Below are 19,692 nucleotides of genomic sequence, written 5' to 3'. Positions count from 1 at the left end.
GATAATTTTTTTTTACAGATTTCAATTATTTGACTTTTTAATTATAATTATCTATTACACACAATCTAGTATTCTATAGTTTCAATTTCTCAAATATAAATCTAGTTTGAATAAAATGCAGTTGTTCTATTCTAGAGAAAACATGTATCTGGGTTTGCCAGAAATTTGTGATAAAACAATGGGGTCACGACCCGAAAAAGGTTGGGAAGCACTAGTAAAACCCCTAAAAAAAGATTAGATGCAGAGACGCCAATAGCTACACAGTGTCAAACACACAGTGTCACAAACAACACAATAAGCATTAACAAAAAAAATACAAGAGACGTTATTCCTCAAAAAGAAGAAAAATTATTATAATTCAATGCCAAATATAGTTAGTTTTTTTTCGGTCTCCAAACATAATTTCAGGGTGACTCACCTTTGAAAGCAGGAAACATTGGTGCCATGTTGCTGGTGATTAGAGAGTCTGACTGTGGACTGGTAGCATTTAGATCTAAAAAGAAAATAACAGGTAAGATCCATTTTCAATCAATTATAAAAAATAAAAAAATAAAAAAAAAACACAAAAAACCCAGAATTATATATACAGTATACACATCATAGATTATTATTTCTGCCTGTATGAGACTGTGATTATTATTAAACTGACAAAATACAGTAAATAAGTTTGTTTTTTAACCACAGGACTAAAAACTAACATCAGCAGCTCCACTTTTCTAAAACAACACTATTCTTTCCTCTTTACTAAACCTATCTGAAACTAGAATTTCATTATAAATTATAAACACAGTCTGCATTGTCTCCAATATGGGGGAAGGGACAGTTTACCCTCTCTCTGCCCCGAAAACATGAGAATGTGGCGTGTAAAGACGTCAACATGAATTCAACACATACTCACTTGGGGGATGCAGCAGCCCATAGGACAGAGCGGGGTCGTCCCTGTAGCGCGCACACAGCTGGCTGTCCGCCAGAGGGACGCGTACATCGGCACGAACACACACACCCTCCTCTGAGCTCCAGGGTCTCAGTGTGGCCTGAAAGAGACGGAGTCCAGGTCAGGAACCCAGAATTTCCACACAGATGATCCACCTTTTTCACTTAACTCACCAATTTCCGCCTAAAACAAAAGATTCTCCATGTACACACTCAGGGTTGTCCTGATTTCACATCTTAAAATGAAGAAACTGAGTCTCTGTCAGTTACATTACAGGGTTTTTTGGGGGGTTTATTTGCATACAAATGTGGAAAATCCAAGTTCTCAACTGTCAGTGTACAAAGCAGCATTTGTGTAATTTATTTCACATCGAGGAACCATTAGGTGTCAGTGCATATTTCATAAAAGCAGGACAAAATTTGGACACTTCAGTGTCGCAACAGGGGCCACAAACTGTGATTGTATCTGATCCCAGGGCCACGTTATCAACATTCATGTCATCATTTAGAATAAGGTTTTTTGTATGTGTGGTTTTGTAATTTTTTAGTCATTTTGTGTGTTTTTGGAGTCATTATGTTTGTTTTTGGGTTTTTTTATGTTCTTGTTGTAATTCTGTCTATTTTTTCTGCCATTTTCTGCATTTTTGTTGCCGATTTGTGCATTTTTGAGGTCACTTTCTGAATTTTTGTTGTCGATTTGTGAATTTTTTAGGTCACTTTCAGCATTTTTTTTGTTGTTTTCTGTATTTTGTGCATAGTTTTTGACCGTTCGTGTCTTTGGAGCTATTCTGTAATGTGTTTTTTTGTAGCCATTCTGTTTAAGTAGTTGTTGTGTCTGTCTGTGTAATTTTGAAACTTTTTGTGTGTGTTTGTGCAATTTGAGCATTTTGCTGTCGATATGTGTTGAAAGTATTTTACACTATTTTATGTTACGTTTGCATTAAACAAAACTAAAAGTAGTGCAAGTCTCCACTTGGACACACGACACATTCATGTTATATCTGGGATTCAGATGCTGATTAGAGAGAAGCGGATAACTAGAGGATAACCCGTGTTTAGGGTGACAGGAGTTCAAACCTCGGCAGGGAACCAATGCGCAAAATTGTGGATTAGGGTTCATAAATCCAGCAAATGAATAGTTAATTATGTTTCCCATTTTGGAAGCATTCCTGTACGCCCCGTTTGGAACCACATGGAAACTGTGGAGTAAAGCTGCCTATTTATGGTTTAAATGTGGGCTGATCACTGGCAGTGACACTTTGAAGAATGCAGCGCAGCGATACTTTGCTCGTGATCCAATTGGATGGAAATAAACGCAACCTTTTGTGGTCTTTTGTCATTTAAACAGTGCAGGACATTGGACGCTACTGTAAACTCTCCAGGGAATGCGTTTACACCAGAGTTTAAGCAAGAGAAGAGCGATGAGGAGTCGAGAAAATGAGGAACATTTGTTTAGGAAACAGGGAGAAGGACGGGAAAGGAGCTCGTATAATTTATTATAATACTATATACAATTCTAATTGCGTAATTGATAACTACAGTTACGAGGTAATTATAATTACTGAAGTACCCTCTCCTAACTGTATCTCGAACATTGGTTTAATCTACAAATTCAAAACAATGAATATAACTTAAAGTCAAAATTAAGAAACAATTAAAAATACCAATGCAACATTTATGTAATTACTTCAATAGTAATTAATTCCGGTCTCCTTTGTAAAATATAGCTAATTATTGTCTCTTATTGTCAGAAGTGTGATAAAATGACCTCTACAGCATAAAAAAAACCCTGTTTCAATAAATTACAAGAAAATATAGTCTTTTATTGAGCAATTTTATTGTGAGTTTGTGGTGAACTTTTCGAGAGAAAAAAAAGGAAAAAAAGCCTAAAAAGGAACTAGGAATATTTCCAGATTATTATTAAATTAATTGTTACATTTTTGTGCCCATATACCCCTGTTTGAGAACCACAGATTTAGTGTATTTTATAGATGATTTAGGACATAGGTAAAAACTGACCCGTTAACATGATATGCTAACAGAAAGCTTACACAAGAGGAAGGTTATGGGCTTATTTATTAAAGGCTCAATAATTGTGAATAAGTAATTGTAATTGACTTTCAGTCGAAAAAATACAATTGTAATCTTAACTGTCATTGGAAAAAATGCCGGTCACCGTAAGCATAATTGAGTTGTAATTGAATATGTATAATTGAAGATGCAATTGTAATTGAAAAATGGAATTGACCCCAACCCTAATCCATAACCACAGCAGCTGAAAAGGTGCAGAGCAGACGCTCACCTGAGGCTGCAGCGTGTACGACACCCACAGAGGCATGAGGCGGTCTTTGCTGTATCCGTTGACGTAATCCGACTGGTGCAGCAGACAGAAGGTGGCGTCTGGTCGGACGACTCGAGGAGTGCCGAAAGGATGGTGGAGCCGACGTAAAGTGTCTTTAACAGCTAAGGAACAAAATTACATCATCACTTAAAGGGCCCATGTTACGCTAAATGAACTTTTCTGTGCTTGAAACATCATAAAGTGCTATTAGGGCTTCATACACATGCCCAAAGTGTTTTTTTCATTAATTCCCTCAATCATTAGTTAGAGGGTGATTTGCTCCTTTCTTACTGCAGGGTGAGCCCAAACACCTCGCCCCAATTTGATGATGCGTTCCCACTTTGATGACGAATTTGACACGGCACTGAGCTGGAGAAGCCGCGCCTCCAGGAAGCTCTCTGCGGTGATTGACATGTAAACAAACACGCCCACAAGGGTGAGCGTGTCAGCATCCTTCACGCAGTGCTATATACAGTATGTATTTTCTACAGTCTATGTATGTACCTGCGAACATCCCGCCCCCACGCTCTGTCTCGTGTTTATAAAGCAGCATGAGCTTGGCTACGGAGTGGGTGGGAGGAGGGCGGGCCGTCCTCTGACCCTACGTCACCGTGCGGGGAGGAGGAAGTCAGTGTCCCGTCTATAGACACGCCCACTCATGAATATGCATAAGTGGGCAGCAAATCAGCCTGTTTGTGTAGAGTTGCTCAGAAAGTGACTTTTCAGAGGCTAAAACTCTGGAAAACAGGCGAGTTTGGGAAAATAAACCTCAAATACTATGTTTTTGGGGTTCGTAGAACATATGGAGATGGTGAAAAATAGCATGACATGGGACCTTTAAAGAGATCTATCTAAGGAAAACACGGGAAAACACCAAATATTCAGATGTTACTCACTTGAATCAGTTATGATAATATGTTTGTTCATATCCTTCTCCTGTAAGAAAAACACAGACATCTTGTTAGTGTTTGTTTGTTTGTCCAGTTTTGCATCTGTTTCACACTTAACATTGCACTGCACAGGTTTTTAAAGGTAATAGTGAACAAAATGCACTAATTTATTGAAATTTGAAGTGCGGTTGTAGTGTTGTTGTGTGCAGGATTGAGGTCAATTACATTTTTCATTTGTCTTCAATTACCCATGTTCTGTTACAACTGAATTATGATGACATTTACTAGCATTTTTAGCAATTACAATTATTATTTTCCCCTGAAAGTCAATTACAATTACGGCTAACACATTACTTGAAGTTTTATACATAAAGGCTGACACTGCGTTGTCACTATTATGACATGAAATCTGTCGTTAGCATGAATAAAGTGTCATGAAGGTTGTCATTAAGTGTTGTTCATTACCCTAACCCTTCGTTACCCGAACCCCACTAGATCCCTTAATGCACCCAAAAAAAAATTTTTGTTATTATTTTAAAAATTGTCAAATTATTCTTCAAGAGAACTAACAGGGAAACTTTATGTGAAACACTTTTTTAATAAGTGTTAACTGAGCCATAGAACTGTGACATGGTTCCCCAATTTTGCATTTAAATAGTCTATATCTGATAAATAGTCAATTATCTGAACTCAATTACAAATCAGAACAAAAACTGACTTTTTTTTCAATTACGATTAATCAATTACGTATTTTGGAGAATGGATGGTTGTCTGTGTGCGTAATGTGATGAAAATATACAAAATATCAAAAAAAAAAAAAACGACAACTTTTTTTTACGTGTTAATAAAGTTTTAAATGCATGAAGACATTTTTTACATTTCAGAGAGGAAAGTGAATCTTAAAGAATCCTTTTTTGGGGGCTGAGTTTGTCCTGGTTGACCCCTACCATTGCTGTGGTTTGTGACGTGCAAGTGCACTGTCGGTTGTCAGTGGGGATCAGGTTCGTGGTTTCACAGGCAGTGTCGTGGGCAAGCTGTGCTGGGTGAACTGGCAGGTGGACGGGAAACTTTAGCAGATGATTCAAACTGCCATGAGTTCCGTTGTTTGGCACTGGGCGGATGCCAAGGAGATCTGGTGTTAAAAAAAAAAAAAGGAGAACAAGAGTTTAGTTTAGTTTTTCTAAATCTATATGTTCCCAGATTTGTTTTAAGTCATCAAACTATTTTCTTTAAACACATTTAAACCAAGTGAAGGGATGACGTGTTCTAGCAGACAGATTATTACATCAGAAAGGTTAAATTTCACCTACAGTTTAACAAATAGAAAGTGTCACAAAGTGTTGTCTAGTATGCAGAGACTGACCACACATCAGGTTGTAGAGCTCAATGTTTTCAAAAGGTTCCACAACTGTGTTTTCTTTCAACCCTGGACCATAACCGATGAAGATTGCCTGAAGAAATAAACAGAAAATTAATCACATTTGTTTTAATCTAGAAATACACAAGACATGAAGTCAAACTATCTTTGAAAACAAGACAACAAACATGAGAGTGAAATGTAAATCTCATAAATGAATGAATATCATTTATGTTGGAGGTCATATGGCTTCAAGTTAGAAAAAAGAACTGCTGGGATTTGCAGATATTCATTACATCTATTTCTTTTTAAAGAGATACATCTCTAATAAAAAACATAAAAAGCTTGTGAATAATAACCAGAAATTTCGACACAACCAAACTGGAAGAAATTGTGAATGTGAAAATGAAAGCAGAACTTTGTCATAAATGTTTCCGTTATCTTGTCTCATTACCTGCATGTTGGTGAAGGTGTTATCCGAGCCGTGAAATCCACCAGTGCAATACTTCATTTCCTTTCGGTTTCTGTAACAATGAAAACAAGTAGAAGCCGTTGCGACGACATTTTCCATCTTTTATGCTAATGTGGAAGCATGTTAGGGTTTAGTGTTTGGTTAAAATCGTGGTTGAACACAGACGTGTTTATTCCCCCATTTATGGGGGGAAATAAAGGGGAGAGATTTTTGGGGCCCATCCATAAAGTCAGCAAAATGATGGCACATTATTCTATGAATCTGTGATAACCACATTCGTTTATTCATCTGAATAATATCCACTGTTATCCAGGAAGAAAAATTTGTAAAAATGGTTCAAAGTGTAAATATTGGCTTAAAAGTGGCAGAAATGGGGGGAGGGGGGTTGGGGTACTTTAAAAAGTAGTAACAATTAGTTCAAACTGGGAAGTAATGGGCATGACAAATTGTGAAAAATGAGAATAAAATATAGTGAAAAAAAAAAGATTAAAAGTGACAATAATGGGTCAACATACTGTATGTGACATCAGGTGGAAAAAGTGGTAGAAAGGGTTTAAACACAAATGTGCAGAAAAGGCATTAGAGTTTGATGGAGAAGTGACAGAAATGGGAGTAATGTAGCAGAAATTCATTAAAAGGAGCAAAAATATGGCAAGAAAAAGTGATGAAAATACAACTTTGGTGTAGTGGCAGAAAAAGAGTAAAAATAAGAAAATGCGGCTTCAAGTTGTTCAGAAAATATTATTGGTGTCTTGAAGGCATCTAACAACCAGTGTCTTGCGACCCCAAATAAGGTCGTGACCCAAAGGTTGAGAACCACTGGGTTAAAAGACGCACACAAACCTAAGAAAGGAATTTCATTACTTTATCAATGGTTTCAGGCGAGTAAAGATACATGCAGATATCAAAGCCAGGTTATTTATTGGTATTTAATATGTTTAAAAAGCAGGAAAATTACAAATTGCTTAAATTTCATTGGAAACTAATTGTTGAAATAAAGCTTTTAACACTTTATTTACGTTACCAGGTGTGTTAAATCTCTTACAGTGCTGCCTGCCAGCCCGACTTCATGTAGAGGTGACCCCTCTCGATGAGCAGGTTGTTGGCAAAGTGGAACCTTTTAGGGAGGTTCTCTTTGAGGTAGGGCCTCATCGCCTGGTCAGGGGTCCTGCACTTCAGAACAGACACGGACCAGGAGAATCAACAGAGCGGCAGAAGACGTGGCCTGTTTGACCTGAAGCCACACGGGCAGATAATTTACCATTCTTCTTGTGAATACAAAAAGTCATGCTTGGAATATTTCACATACCGACAGGTTCTTCACCAGGCCCTCAAAGTCAACTGAGAGGGGGAAACACACAGCACAGGGTCAGTATTTTCTGACTTTAAAACAAACCAGCAGTGAGCGATGACGGAGGCTCACAGGAGAAGAAGTCGTCTGGGAGGTGGGCAGGTCTGATGCGAGCGGCCGGGCCCTGGATGATGTTAAAGTCTGAGACGTGTTTTTGATAATCTGACACAAAGGAGGCCTTTTCACAGGAAGCCTCCTCCATACCTGTGAGATAAATATGGAGCTGTTCTCAGTCAAACTATCAAAGTTCACTCAGGCTGTTCCTGGACATGAAGTGACAGATAATCACAGGCTAGCGCACACCGTAAGCCACACTTGAAAAACAGCATGTTCTATATCATTGTTAAAATTGTGTACACATGAAAAATAAATCTAAATGTGAATGTTAAATCTAAATGTTAAATGTAAATCTAAATGTTAAATTGGTAGCCAAATGTAAAGCTAAATGTTTAGAAATTACGCAAAGTGAGCAGGTCAGTGCATGTCGATCACGAGGTTGTTTTGGATTCACATTTAACATTTAGCTTTACACTTGGTGACCCATTTAACATTTAGATTTACATTTAACACAGTGTAAGCGACACTTGCACTCAATATCTGAACATTTAGCAAATTTGTCTTCCATTTGAAACAAAAATTCATGAAAAACAGCATGTTCTATATCATTGTTAAAATTGTGTACACATGAAAAATAAATCTAAACGTGAATGTTAAATCTAAATGTTAAATGTAAATCTAAATGTTAAATCGGTAACCAAATGTAAAGCTAAATGTTTAGAAATTACGCAAAGTGAGCAGGTCAGCGCATGTCGATCACAAGGTTGTTTTGGATTTACATTTAACTTTACACTTGGTGACTTATTTAACATTTAGATTTACATTTACCATTTTGATTTACATTTAACACAGCGTAAGCGACACTTGCACAATCAAAAGAGACAGTAAGTAAGTGAACATACATAAAATTAATGTAATTTTGGCTGAACATGTAAAATCTACATCTAAAGACTATTTAAAGTGTAAATACACCCCCAGGTTTTTGCTGACCTGCCACTAGGGGGACATTTAAAAAATGCCTTAATAATGGTCGTTGCTCCTAAAGTAGTTAGGACACACCCAGTCACAGCAACCCCGCCCCCACAGCATTGCACAGTTCCAGATGGAGCTGTCAATCAATGCTCACTGAGGGCTGTGAGGGGAGGAAACCTAGTCCCTCCTCCTAGTTTTAATAGGAGGGGTGGGGCCAACAGCGACAGTTAGTGATGTCACTGATCCGATAACAAAATTAAAATGCAATAGCTGGCGTTCAACCCATAGAGGGCAGTCACTCTGACATTTTACAACAAAAAACTCTACATTTAAATACTTTGACTAAAATGTGGAGTGGGACTAGGATCAATGAACTTCATACCTAATCGTATATGTATTCAGCAGAAAAAAGTGATTTTAGGGTGGACTTGTTGTGTCATTGTATCGCGGACAAAACATGGTACTATTAATTTCATTTTTCAATGTTAAGTTTGAAAGTTGAAAATCTTGTACCAAAGTCAAATAAAAGCATAGCTACTTTCCCAGTTGTAATTATGTCTGTTTTTCATCTCTTTTCAAGATATTACATTGTATCAATCTCATGAACACAATTGTGTGTATCATATGGTGAACTCAGTTCATTGTCCCACCACCTTTACCTCTGACAGCTGTCAAAAGTAGAAATGTATCTTTATGAATCTGTACGTTTAAGCTGAATCATGGACTCTCAAAATCATGGGTAGCATTGATAGCTACCATAACACTGTTCCTTATCTAAAAGAAATGTCTTCACAAGTCCAAATGTTGCCAAATGAAACAAAAAACTTAATTCCACTACCGTTCGTCTTTACACTCACAGTAATATGGGTGGAACCCTTGTGAATCTGTGATGTCTGGTTACACAGTAATAACCAGGACATTCTGCTGGGCTGATTTATCTCTATGAGTAAAGTCTTTGGCACTCTCATTCATTACCATGCATGTCTCTTATCTACATAAATACAAGGTTGCACATATGGTCTCCAGACATCCTGTTAAACAACTCCACTGTACACTGCACTCAAACCCTCACCTTCAGTTTCATTCATTTACTTTTAGGCTAAGTGTCGCCACAACAGGTGCTGCGTGTCAACCAAGTGGAACAGCAAAGTTTGACGTAAATCCCCTACTTTGCTGCTATTTTGTAAAACTGTGAGGAGCAGAGAAAATAATCGGCTGTGTGACTCATTTTTCTTCCATTTGAGACAAAAATTCATGTAAAACAGCAAGTACTATATCATTTTTGAAAATGTGTACACATAAAAAATAAATATAAATGTTAAATTTAAATCTAAATGTTGAGTGTAAATCTAAATGTTAAGTCGGTCGCCAAATGTAAAGCTAAATGTTAAGAAATTATTCAAAGTGGGCAAGTCAGCGCCTGTCGATTACAAGTTTTTTTGGATTTACATTTAACATTTAGCTTTATATTTTGCGACCTATTTAACATTTAGATTTGCATTTAACATTTGAATTTACATTTAGCCATTTAACATTTGGATTTACATTTAATATTTAGATTTACATTTAACATTTAGCATTACACTTGACGACCTATTTAACATTTAGATTTACATTTAATATTTAGATTTAACTTTTACATTTAGATTTAGATTCAACATTTACATTTAAAATTTAGAATTAACTTTTACATTTAGATTTAACATTTAAATTTAGATTTATTTTTCAGATTTTTACAATTTAAACAATGATATAGAACATGCTTTTTACATGAATTTGTCTCAAATGAAAGAAAAATGAAGGAAAATTGGCTAAACCTTCGGCGCCCTCCACTGCCGAGTGTCTTTCTCACCGTGGTCGGACACAATTATGATGTTACAGCAGCGGTGAAGGTCTCTCCTCGCCAGGCCATCCATCAGCATTCCCATCATGTTGTTCACATTTTCCAACGCCTGGATGACCTGAAAGAACAGCAACAGGTTTACACATAATAAACATGCTGCACAAATTCTTCTTTTTAGAAGATTTTATATTCACAGACAAATCATTTTGAAATGTATTCTATTGTAAAAATAAATTACAGACACACCCTTAAGATACATATTTTAAGCCAAGGTTAAAATTAACCATTTTTTCAGTTTGTTTGTTTCAGTAAATAGCTGACCTGGCTACTTCCCGGCCCGTAACGGTGTCCTGATGAGTCAGGTTCATCCAAGTACAAAGTGTAAAAGTCGGGTCTGAAGTTACAAGCACAGCAGTTAATGCCAAAACTTTTTGTGAGTTCAACCTAAAATGAGTCATCCACCACCTTTTGTCCTTGGGTAAATCGAGCCACTCCAATATCGTCAACACTCTGGTCTTGAATGAAGTTCCCCTGCACACAATGTTTATTAATGAGCAATCGTAACATTTTTAATTCTTATGGACAAACTTTCTTCTCACATGTTATACAGCTTGTAGAGATTTGGGAAGGTGCCATTAATCGCGACATCAGAGCCTGGCCAAAAGAAAGTGCCTGTTTTCAGTTTCTGATGCATCGCTGTGATCCAGATCTGAAAAATGGAGATTATTGAGAGAAAGAACGATGAGAAAAACTTAAATAACAAGAGCGCTCAGAGGCCCTAATTTATCAACCGTTCATACGATCAGATCTCACGTCAGGTCTGAACTCGTGTACGCAAATCTGAGTGTGTGGATTTGTGGAGCAGCACAGCCTAATCTAACGCTCAGCTGTCATTTAAACAGACACATTCATAACAAATCTAATCTGGTTCTGCTCACTATTAAGTATACCTTAAACTTAGTAAATCAGTAATATGATGCAGGATAGGTGAAAATGGCTAAAGGCATAATCAACACAGACAAGTTACATTTAGTCATTTAAGGGTTTCGTTAAATTCTTTTAACGTGCTATTTACTGCCTAAAGCGTACGGACAACTGATGCTGATATTAAAGGTATATTTCCGTGTGTGTCTCTAGGTTTTCTGCTGTGTAGTCCTTTCTTTTCTTGCCAGTGTTTGTTTGACCACAGTGGGTGGGGCCTCCATACAGGAAGATTTAAGGGCGTTAACATGTTAATAACGATCGAATTCAGCCACCGCATCTATCAACACCCGATCATTTGCGTCAAATACGAATGTTTCATAAATCACACGTTGGTCCAGTCGTACGACCAAATTAAATTATTCTCTTAACCTCAATATTCTGTATTTATATATATACTGTATATATTTAAACCCTGTGTGCTGCTTTTCTTTTCCTTCTGTTCACCAAATTGTATTTTTGCAGTAGCCAAAAATACAGGAAATAATGAAACATTGTTTGCAATCTGTGCCAAAAATCTTGAGAAAACAGAAAGAGAAATTAATGTTTTTTATTGACAGTTTGTTGGCCTTTACAGAGGCAGACTGCAAGAGATCAGGTGGATATTACGCTTTTACAAATTATTTGGTGGTTTTATACTTACAGGCTCTCCTTGGTACCATTTGGGGTTGAATTTCTCTTCAGTTTTCAAAGAGAAAAAAGTGTTTCGGGTCGGATCGTACATTTTGTTGTCCACAATCCCATGAGACTCCGGATAAAGACCCTGCAGAGGTAAAAACGAACACACGGTCACAAGGAGCCACTTTGCTACCACGGCTGCAAGGAATCAAAGTAATTATCTCCTCGCACCAAACTCTTTAAATGAAGTATTACTCGTAACTGCAGCAGTTTATGGTAATTGTGGGGTACGTTTTCAACCAGGCAGAGTAAAGCTCCTCTGTCTTACCAACACGTGTCAGTGATTAGGCCTCTACAGCACTCTACCTCTCTGCTGTCTTCAGGGAATAGTCACAGTCAGGGTGAATTGCAGCTTTGGGAAAGCCCTGGACCTCACAACGTAATACAGAAAAAGTTTTACACGAGCACTGAACTTTAGATCCAAAGTGTCAAACTCAAACCCAAGGATCACAAACCAAATCTGTGCATCCTTTCTAACTTGCAGTTTTATTTTCCACTGAGTGAAAATGACTTAAATAAAAAAAAAATACTGGAACTTTCAGATATCTGTGGTTCAGATCATAGGAGGAGTTTGTGATTCTAGCCAGGGGGGGAGGGGCAAAAGAAAAAATAGAATTAAATATGTAGACCGTAGCGAGATCTGCACCAACCACAAAGTGTGTAACATAAACAGCACAATTGTGCAAAAACGATTAGTAACACAATTGATAATGTTACACACATGGTTGTCTATATATTTAAATTAATTTTTTTCTTGACTACAAAAATAAGCGTTGACACATCATTTAATATTGTAAATTCATGATAAAATCAGGCGGGCGGCCGTTTTCTTCTTCATTTTTGCTGTAGTACCATACATGAACTGCTGGGGGCAGTGTTGCTTCACTATTTACATTGTGAAGAAGAATTGAGCAACGGAAGAAGAATCAACCCAAAGTCTTAAAAGTTTGGGACCATTTCACTGAAAATTGTACTCAAGTACAAGTAAGTCATACATAAAATATTCAGGTACAAGTAAAAAGTAGCTCAATAAAATAGAACTCAAAGGAAAAGTTACTAGTTACTTTCATCCCCCACATTTATTTTTGGGAATAAATCTTGCTACAATTCCCTTGCATACAGTAAACATCTCATGTATAAACTCAAAAAGGAAGAGACCAAATCTTCCACAATTGGAACTTAAAGCTGCAGTTTGTAGAATCCTCTCCGTTCCGTTTTGAAACCAAAACTCAACCTCCCTTATCGGTATTTTTTGTGAACGCTCTTAGCGACATTTTCCTCAATAGAGAAATAGTGACAAATGTATGGACGTTACCTTGTATTAGTGGAGATTTTTCTGGTGTTTCAGAAACTCTGACATGAATACACTCTGTAGTTACTGTCCCGAGCAGTGGCTGCTGCCGTCGGCTCATCCCCGCCACAAGCTCACACTGAGGATACAATTAATTCACCTTGAATAAGCTTTTCTTAGGTTTACACGCAATTTATAATGTCTGTTCTCGCTTTCCCTCTGAAGCCAGCGTATAAGTGTGGACCTCCGTCCTCACAGACCTCCGCAGTCACGGAGGTCTGTGAGGACGCAAAGCGAGAGCTATCTGTTCCTCCTCAGTGTTGGAGACTTTATTCTGTTGCTTCTCCACCTCGGTCTGCCTTTTTCCGCTTGATTTGCTGAGTAACTGTTGTGCCCAATGCTATTAGGGGGACTTCTGCTGGAATGTCTGCAAATGCACTTTTACTACAGATGGTCCCTGAACGCGCCTGACTACAGTAGAACAACCAATAGAAACGCCCAAAACAGCTCATGGAGCACATGTGTTTGTACAAAGATCTCTGACTGGTTGACATCCAGATTTATAAACTTAATTTACAGAACCAGGAGAAGGAGATGCTAAAAGATGATTAAAGATTTTTGACCAAATGATTGGGAAACTTACAAACTGCAGCTTTAATATATTTTCCCACAAAGGCATCTGTATAAAATAAAGGGTTTGTCAAAATGTACAATTCTTTTTTAAAAATAAAATAACATCAATGAATTCACGTCAATACAATAAAAACTATAGCTAAAATGATGAACTCTAAAACAGCGCCATGCCAAATGTGTCATGTGGGTAAACACATAATAGATAGAAACCCCCCAAAAAAGAAACAAAAACTTAATTGACTCCAAACATTTTTAAAATACCACCACAAGAAGTTCAAACTGAGGTTTGTGTGGCCTCTGAACTAAAAAATAGTCTGTGCCTCTCCAATTTTTCTTTATAAAAATACATATTTAAAGTTCATATCAGTTCAACAAATGCAACTTTATAACTTCAGTATAACTCCTATGTTGGTATTTCAACAAATATTGAAACACATTTGTGTGATTCCTTCATTTTCCAGTTGTCTGAAGTATTTGAGACTCATGTCTATTTAAGATTCATGCCTGTACGACGACAACAACTGCCAGACTCACAGTCACAATGCTGTAGTGGTTGGGGAAGGTCTTTGTGGGATAAACAGGTCTCATGTATGGCGCTGTTGTTCCGTTGTTTCCTGCAGCACAGGCGACAGTCAGACAAACTGGTGAGAAAAACACGTTGGCGCTGTGGAATCATCACAGCTGGAGACTTACGCAGCTTGTCGATGATGGGCATGTGACTGATGTGATCCTTTAGGTACTCTGATCGAAACCCATCCAACGACACCAGGATAAGAGGAGATTTGGAGAAACTACGCAAAAAAAGACAGAGATGGGAAACTGATATATTCATCAGTAGCTGTGTTTTTTTGTAGTGTGTGCTATAATAGCTCCATGCAAGGCTAATACAAAGCAACTCTTTGAGAGAGGCACTAAGAGATGAAATAGCTTCAAATATGTGATGGAAATATGTAACAGAATAAAAGACGTCAAACTCAAGGCCCGGGGGCCAAATCAGGTCCTTTAGAGCAAGGGTTCTCAACTGGTCTCACCCTGGGACCCACATTTTTCCATGGTCGATAAATTGTGACCTTTTTTTTTAGAATTCAACAAAACAATTATTATTTTTTTAAATAGCTGTTGAAAACACACATAAAGTCTTTTTTAAACATAAATCTTCCTGTGCAACTTGCATGTCAAAAAAAAGTTTATTTCAAAATAAAAGACAAGTCCAACATGAGAGACATTAAGTAGTTATTTTTTGACTAGCTATCTGCGACACACCAAGTACAGGCCCGCGACCCACTTTTGGGTCCCGACCCACCAGTTGAGAATAACTGCTTTAGAGCATACAATTTGGAACGCAAGAGAAAGTAAAAATGACAGAAAAAAAAATAAAATATTGTGTAAATTACCAAATAATAAACTTTTAAGGAAAGAATTGATTAGTTTTTTTATAATTAGCATTTATATATATATATATATATATATATATGGTTAGACTGCTGCCATTTTCATGTCAGAGTTGGACTACAATGCATTTATCTATCCAGGTTTACATCATAGTTCTACTTGATGATAACTAGACAATGACTAATTTATATTAAAAAAAATACATGTTGACAAAAACTATCCCAAAATATATTTATATTTAAAAAAACAACTATAATTTCATGACATGGGATGAAATCCAATCAGAACTCATGTGATCTTACGCATTGATCACATCAAAATACCATCCAATATCAGGCTGATCAATGGGAATTAAATCACTTTTAAAAAGTTGTTGCATTTCTCCATAAATTTACAATTTGGAAAGAACAATATTTTTTTAAACACTGAACTGAGTGAACAACAAAACTGGTTTCAGTTTATAATCTGTCATTTTCTAATCCAGAACTCATTGTTGAACAAAGCAGGGAACAAAAGCAGTTATTATTGTTGTTAAAAACACAGTTGATGCTCTAATTACCCAGGGGGGCATTGGGAACGTTGAAATGCCTCAGAGGTGGACTGGAGCCACAGTTCTCCGTCTGTTGGAGAAAGAAGTGATGTCATGCCTGTGCCCGTTTAACTGTAAAAACACATTTACAAACACTACAGGCCAGAGTTTGGATTCAGTTGAGGCCGAGACGTTGGCCAATCCCTCGTTTCTGATTTCATCGCCTCTCCAGAAACAAATGTTTGTGAATTCTGTACGTTACACACACTTGCTTTTGGTTTTTTTTTTTGTTTCTGTGAATCAGTTTATCACATTACGTAACAGCTCAGTTTACGTTTTTGGCTAGAGTTGCAAAACAGCTCAGAATAAATTGCTTTAAAGAAAATTGAAGGCAAAAGTTAAAATTAAACCAAGATTTAAGTAGTAAAGGATATTACTACCGACAAGATGATGTAACTTCCACCTCTTTCACAAACCTACACTATACCAGGGGTTCTATTTTTGAACAAGTCAAGCCCATATTTACCCTTTTTCTGCAACGACACCAAACTTGCCATATTTTAACCTATTTTCTTGCCTTATTTTTGCTCCTTTTAATGCATTTTTACTTCATTACTCCAATTTCTGCCACTTCTCCATCAAATTTTAATAACTTTTCTGCACATTTTTTCCCTTTTCAAGACATGTTTGGTACTTATAAACCCTTTCCACCACTTTTCCCACCTAATATGGCATATGTTGACCCATTATTATCCCTTTTAACCTCTTCTCAACATATGGCATGCTTACTTTTGCCAATTTAATCACATTCAAGATTTGTCATGCCCCTCATTAGCCAGTTTAAACCAATTGTTCCAATATGGACACTTTGAACCCTTTCTACCAATTTCTGTTTTTGTCCACTCTAATTTGAAACTTTTAACCAATTTCTGTAGTTTTTAAAATCCCATTTCACTACCTTTTCCACCATTTTTGGTCAGTTTGAACCTATTTTCCTCACTTTTTCTTGCCATATTTTTGCTCCTTTTAAAGCATTTTTCCTACATTACTCCCATTTCTGCCACTTCATTAAATTCTAATGCCTTTTCTGCACAATTTTTCAACACTTTTAAACCCTTTCTACCACTTTTCCCACCTAATGTCACTTTTAACCATATTTCATGCTTATTTTTCACAATTTGTCATGCCCATTACTTGTCGGCAAGGGCTGTTTTGACTAAATCCGGGATGTGCTAAGAAGAGACAAGTTGCCTTGATCTGTAATGCACAGGAAATTAATCTTGTGTTACTTCAAGTCAACCCCCAGGGAAACAAAGGGTTCTGGGTAATCTTCTTTTCTTTTAATCTGCTTCCAACATCCTCCGTGAGGACGCAGATCATTAAACAATGCACATAGGAAGTTCCAACAAAGCTGTTAAACTTTAAAGGGATCCTCCACAGTTTTTACAAATGTGGTCTAAGAAAACGCATTATGTTGCACCAAACTCGTTTTTATTACCTTTTAAAAATGAGACTACAGTTTTAGAGCCTGTATTCTGCCATCTTGAAATCATGTGATTGGTGAAGCCCCATTTACCTGTAAACATCCCATTGTTTTTTTATAGGAATGAAACATTCAGCCTGTTTTTAGATCATTGAGCAACTTTTTCAGTCAAAATGCCAATTTGTGCTACTTTTTGTTGAAGGACTCCCACCCAAAAGAACTTCTATCCTCAGGGTTTGTGCGTCTTCATTCCGCGATTTACTCGCTAACTTCAGCCACCAGACCATTAGCTGCACACTGTTTAAGGGAGAGTAAAGGTTCCTTAGGAGAGCTATTCTTCTCTGCATCATTGTCTTACTACCAAACCGCAGAGTTGCAACTGTCGCCTCTCGTAGATTATTTTTTCACTGTTTTTATCCTCTTTCTGTAAATAAAAGAGGTTTACATCAACATTTTTAACTTGGGATGTTTACAAGCAGTAGGTCCTTGTGACATCATCAATCACATGATTTTAAGATGGTGGAATACAGTCTCTAAAACGGTAAAGTTAATAAAACGAATATGGTGACAAATAAAGCATTTTGTTAGGCATAGATCTTCTAATAAGGACATCTAAAAAGGGTTTTAGGCCACATTTGTAAAAACAGTGGAATTTCCCTTTAAATAAGAACTGAGGGTGAGCAAAGAGTCAAGAAGACGTTCTCTCCCCTATGTCTTTCATGTTGGCTGCTAGAAAATATAAGTTCCAGGGAGATGCCACAGCAGAGAGCGCACCCCGCCCAGGCTGGGGGAAAAGGCTGCCCACACTCACCACCACTGCCACAAATGTGCAAGAGTGTTTGGACCTGCTGGTTTGCAACAAAGAGCACACTGACGCCAGTGCCCACGCCTCATCGGAGGGTCATCTAGAACTGTAGAAAGCATTCCTCTCTCAGAAATACGTGTTTACGATAAAATTTGCATCAGAAGGCTGAAATAAAATGACACGTAGCCGGTCTGAGTCTCAAGACTTCCGACTTCTGAGGCTGCATGGTAACTTGAGCCTCTCAGCTCAACCAGTCACAGGACTGGTTTTACAGAAACATCCAGACCATTACTGGGTGCGGTTGTTTTTTTTTAATACATTATAAAAGCGTGCTGTATATTCACTTTAATCAGTCAAAGTTACACCATTGAGTGTTTGTATTGGCTTCTTTCTCTCACTCTGGTGTCTGTGTTTTTCGTGCGTCTTAATTAACCCCCTTATTTTCCTCAAATATTACCGACACATTTTACCTTTGGGGTCAATCTGACCCCAGGGATATTTGCCTCCAGAAAATGATTTCCAGAAAATCATTGACCAAGTTTTTCGTGTCAGACACTTTGTTTTTTTTTTGTTGAATGCAAAAATAACCCATTGATAATAAAATCTTGACCTGTTCTCTAGCGTCACCATCAGGCCAAACTTTCAGTTTTACAGTTATAAAAGATTTGAATGAAAGATTTTCAAGATACACTAATTTGGGGTGCACATTCATAACTCTCACAGAATGAACAATATTGATTGATGTTGGTGACACCCCCTTTTCCTCTCATACACCCATTTATTTACTTATTTTTATCTCCTTTTTGGAACATATTCCTCTGTCTGAGATACAGTCTCCTCTACGTCACTTTCACTGTGAAAGAGCTAAAAGTTTTACACAGATAAAACAGCTTGGGGTCAAATTGACCCCAGAGGAACACCAATGCGTGCAATATGTATTCAGCATATTGAAGAAAATAAACATACATACAATTTTATGCTTAATCAATTGTATTCATCAAATAAGGAAAAGTCATGAAATATGGACCAAAAAAACAAAACTAAGGCAACTATTATTTTTTGAATGATAAACATTAAATGGGGTCAAATTGACCCCAAGGATAATAGGAGAGCTACAATTTGGTTAAACTTTGAATACTTGCAATTGCATAACTAACTGAATGGATTTTCCACACAAGTCAAAGTGCAAAAAATGTGTTTAGTCCAAGGTTTTTTAACATGTGACCTCTGTGGATCATTGTTTGGTGAGGGTGGGTCACTATTATTTTTGTATCCACCCAGTCCTGCTGTAAGTTTGATGTTCCTCCCCCTCTTTAAGTCTGAGAATGCTTTAGCATAGCAACGTCAATAAATGAAACCTTTTGAAATAAAAAATAAAGTGTAGAAAAACTACTTTTGTAGCCCACACATGGTGAAGAAAATCCCATGAACAGCCACACATACACGTTTTACTACTTCAATTACAAAAGAAGTAAACTAGTTAATGACTCCGTAAGATTGTTGAGCCCAGAACTGGAACTACTGGAAAAGATCACAATGTAGTTTGTGTGTTTCCTCAAAGCTAAAAATAGTATCACTGATTCACATAGGAAATGAGCTGAGTGTGTGTTTTTACAAACATTAATATCATTCCATATCAGGTTGATCGATAAAATCAAATAGAGTTTAAATCTTGTGCTTTATA

The 19,692-nt window shown here is 37.1% G+C and overlaps 1 protein-coding gene across 2 annotated transcripts in view; it reads right to left on the bottom strand.

Moving 5' to 3' along the window:
• enpp1 (ectonucleotide pyrophosphatase/phosphodiesterase 1) overlaps positions 1-19,692 on the bottom strand; it is a 33,433-nt gene that overhangs the window by 4,996 nt on the left and 8,745 nt on the right. For both annotated transcript variants that reach the window (XM_028440139.1, XM_028440140.1), the window contains 18 exons: positions 15,751-15,811; positions 14,493-14,590; positions 14,334-14,413; positions 11,841-11,960; positions 10,816-10,925; positions 10,682-10,747; positions 10,538-10,610; positions 10,226-10,334; positions 7,417-7,548; positions 7,303-7,334; positions 7,039-7,166; positions 5,976-6,045; positions 5,528-5,615; positions 5,112-5,296; positions 4,171-4,210; positions 3,236-3,396; positions 899-1,034; positions 419-493 (listed from right to left, as the gene is read on the bottom strand). In XM_028440139.1, coding sequence (XP_028295940.1) covers positions 419-493; positions 899-1,034; positions 3,236-3,396; positions 4,171-4,210; positions 5,112-5,296; positions 5,528-5,615; positions 5,976-6,045; positions 7,039-7,166; positions 7,303-7,334; positions 7,417-7,548; positions 10,226-10,334; positions 10,538-10,610; positions 10,682-10,747; positions 10,816-10,925; positions 11,841-11,960; positions 14,334-14,413; positions 14,493-14,590; positions 15,751-15,811 — 1,764 coding nt within the window. The remainder of the gene's footprint in view (positions 1-418; positions 494-898; positions 1,035-3,235; positions 3,397-4,170; positions 4,211-5,111; positions 5,297-5,527; positions 5,616-5,975; positions 6,046-7,038; positions 7,167-7,302; positions 7,335-7,416; positions 7,549-10,225; positions 10,335-10,537; positions 10,611-10,681; positions 10,748-10,815; positions 10,926-11,840; positions 11,961-14,333; positions 14,414-14,492; positions 14,591-15,750; positions 15,812-19,692) is intronic.

The sequence above is a fragment of the Gouania willdenowi genome, chromosome 24 (genome assembly GCF_900634775.1).
Source record: "Gouania willdenowi chromosome 24, fGouWil2.1, whole genome shotgun sequence".
NCBI lineage: Eukaryota > Metazoa > Chordata > Actinopteri > Blenniiformes > Gobiesocidae > Gouania > Gouania willdenowi.
This window is presented reverse-complemented; position numbering and strand designations above follow the sequence as displayed.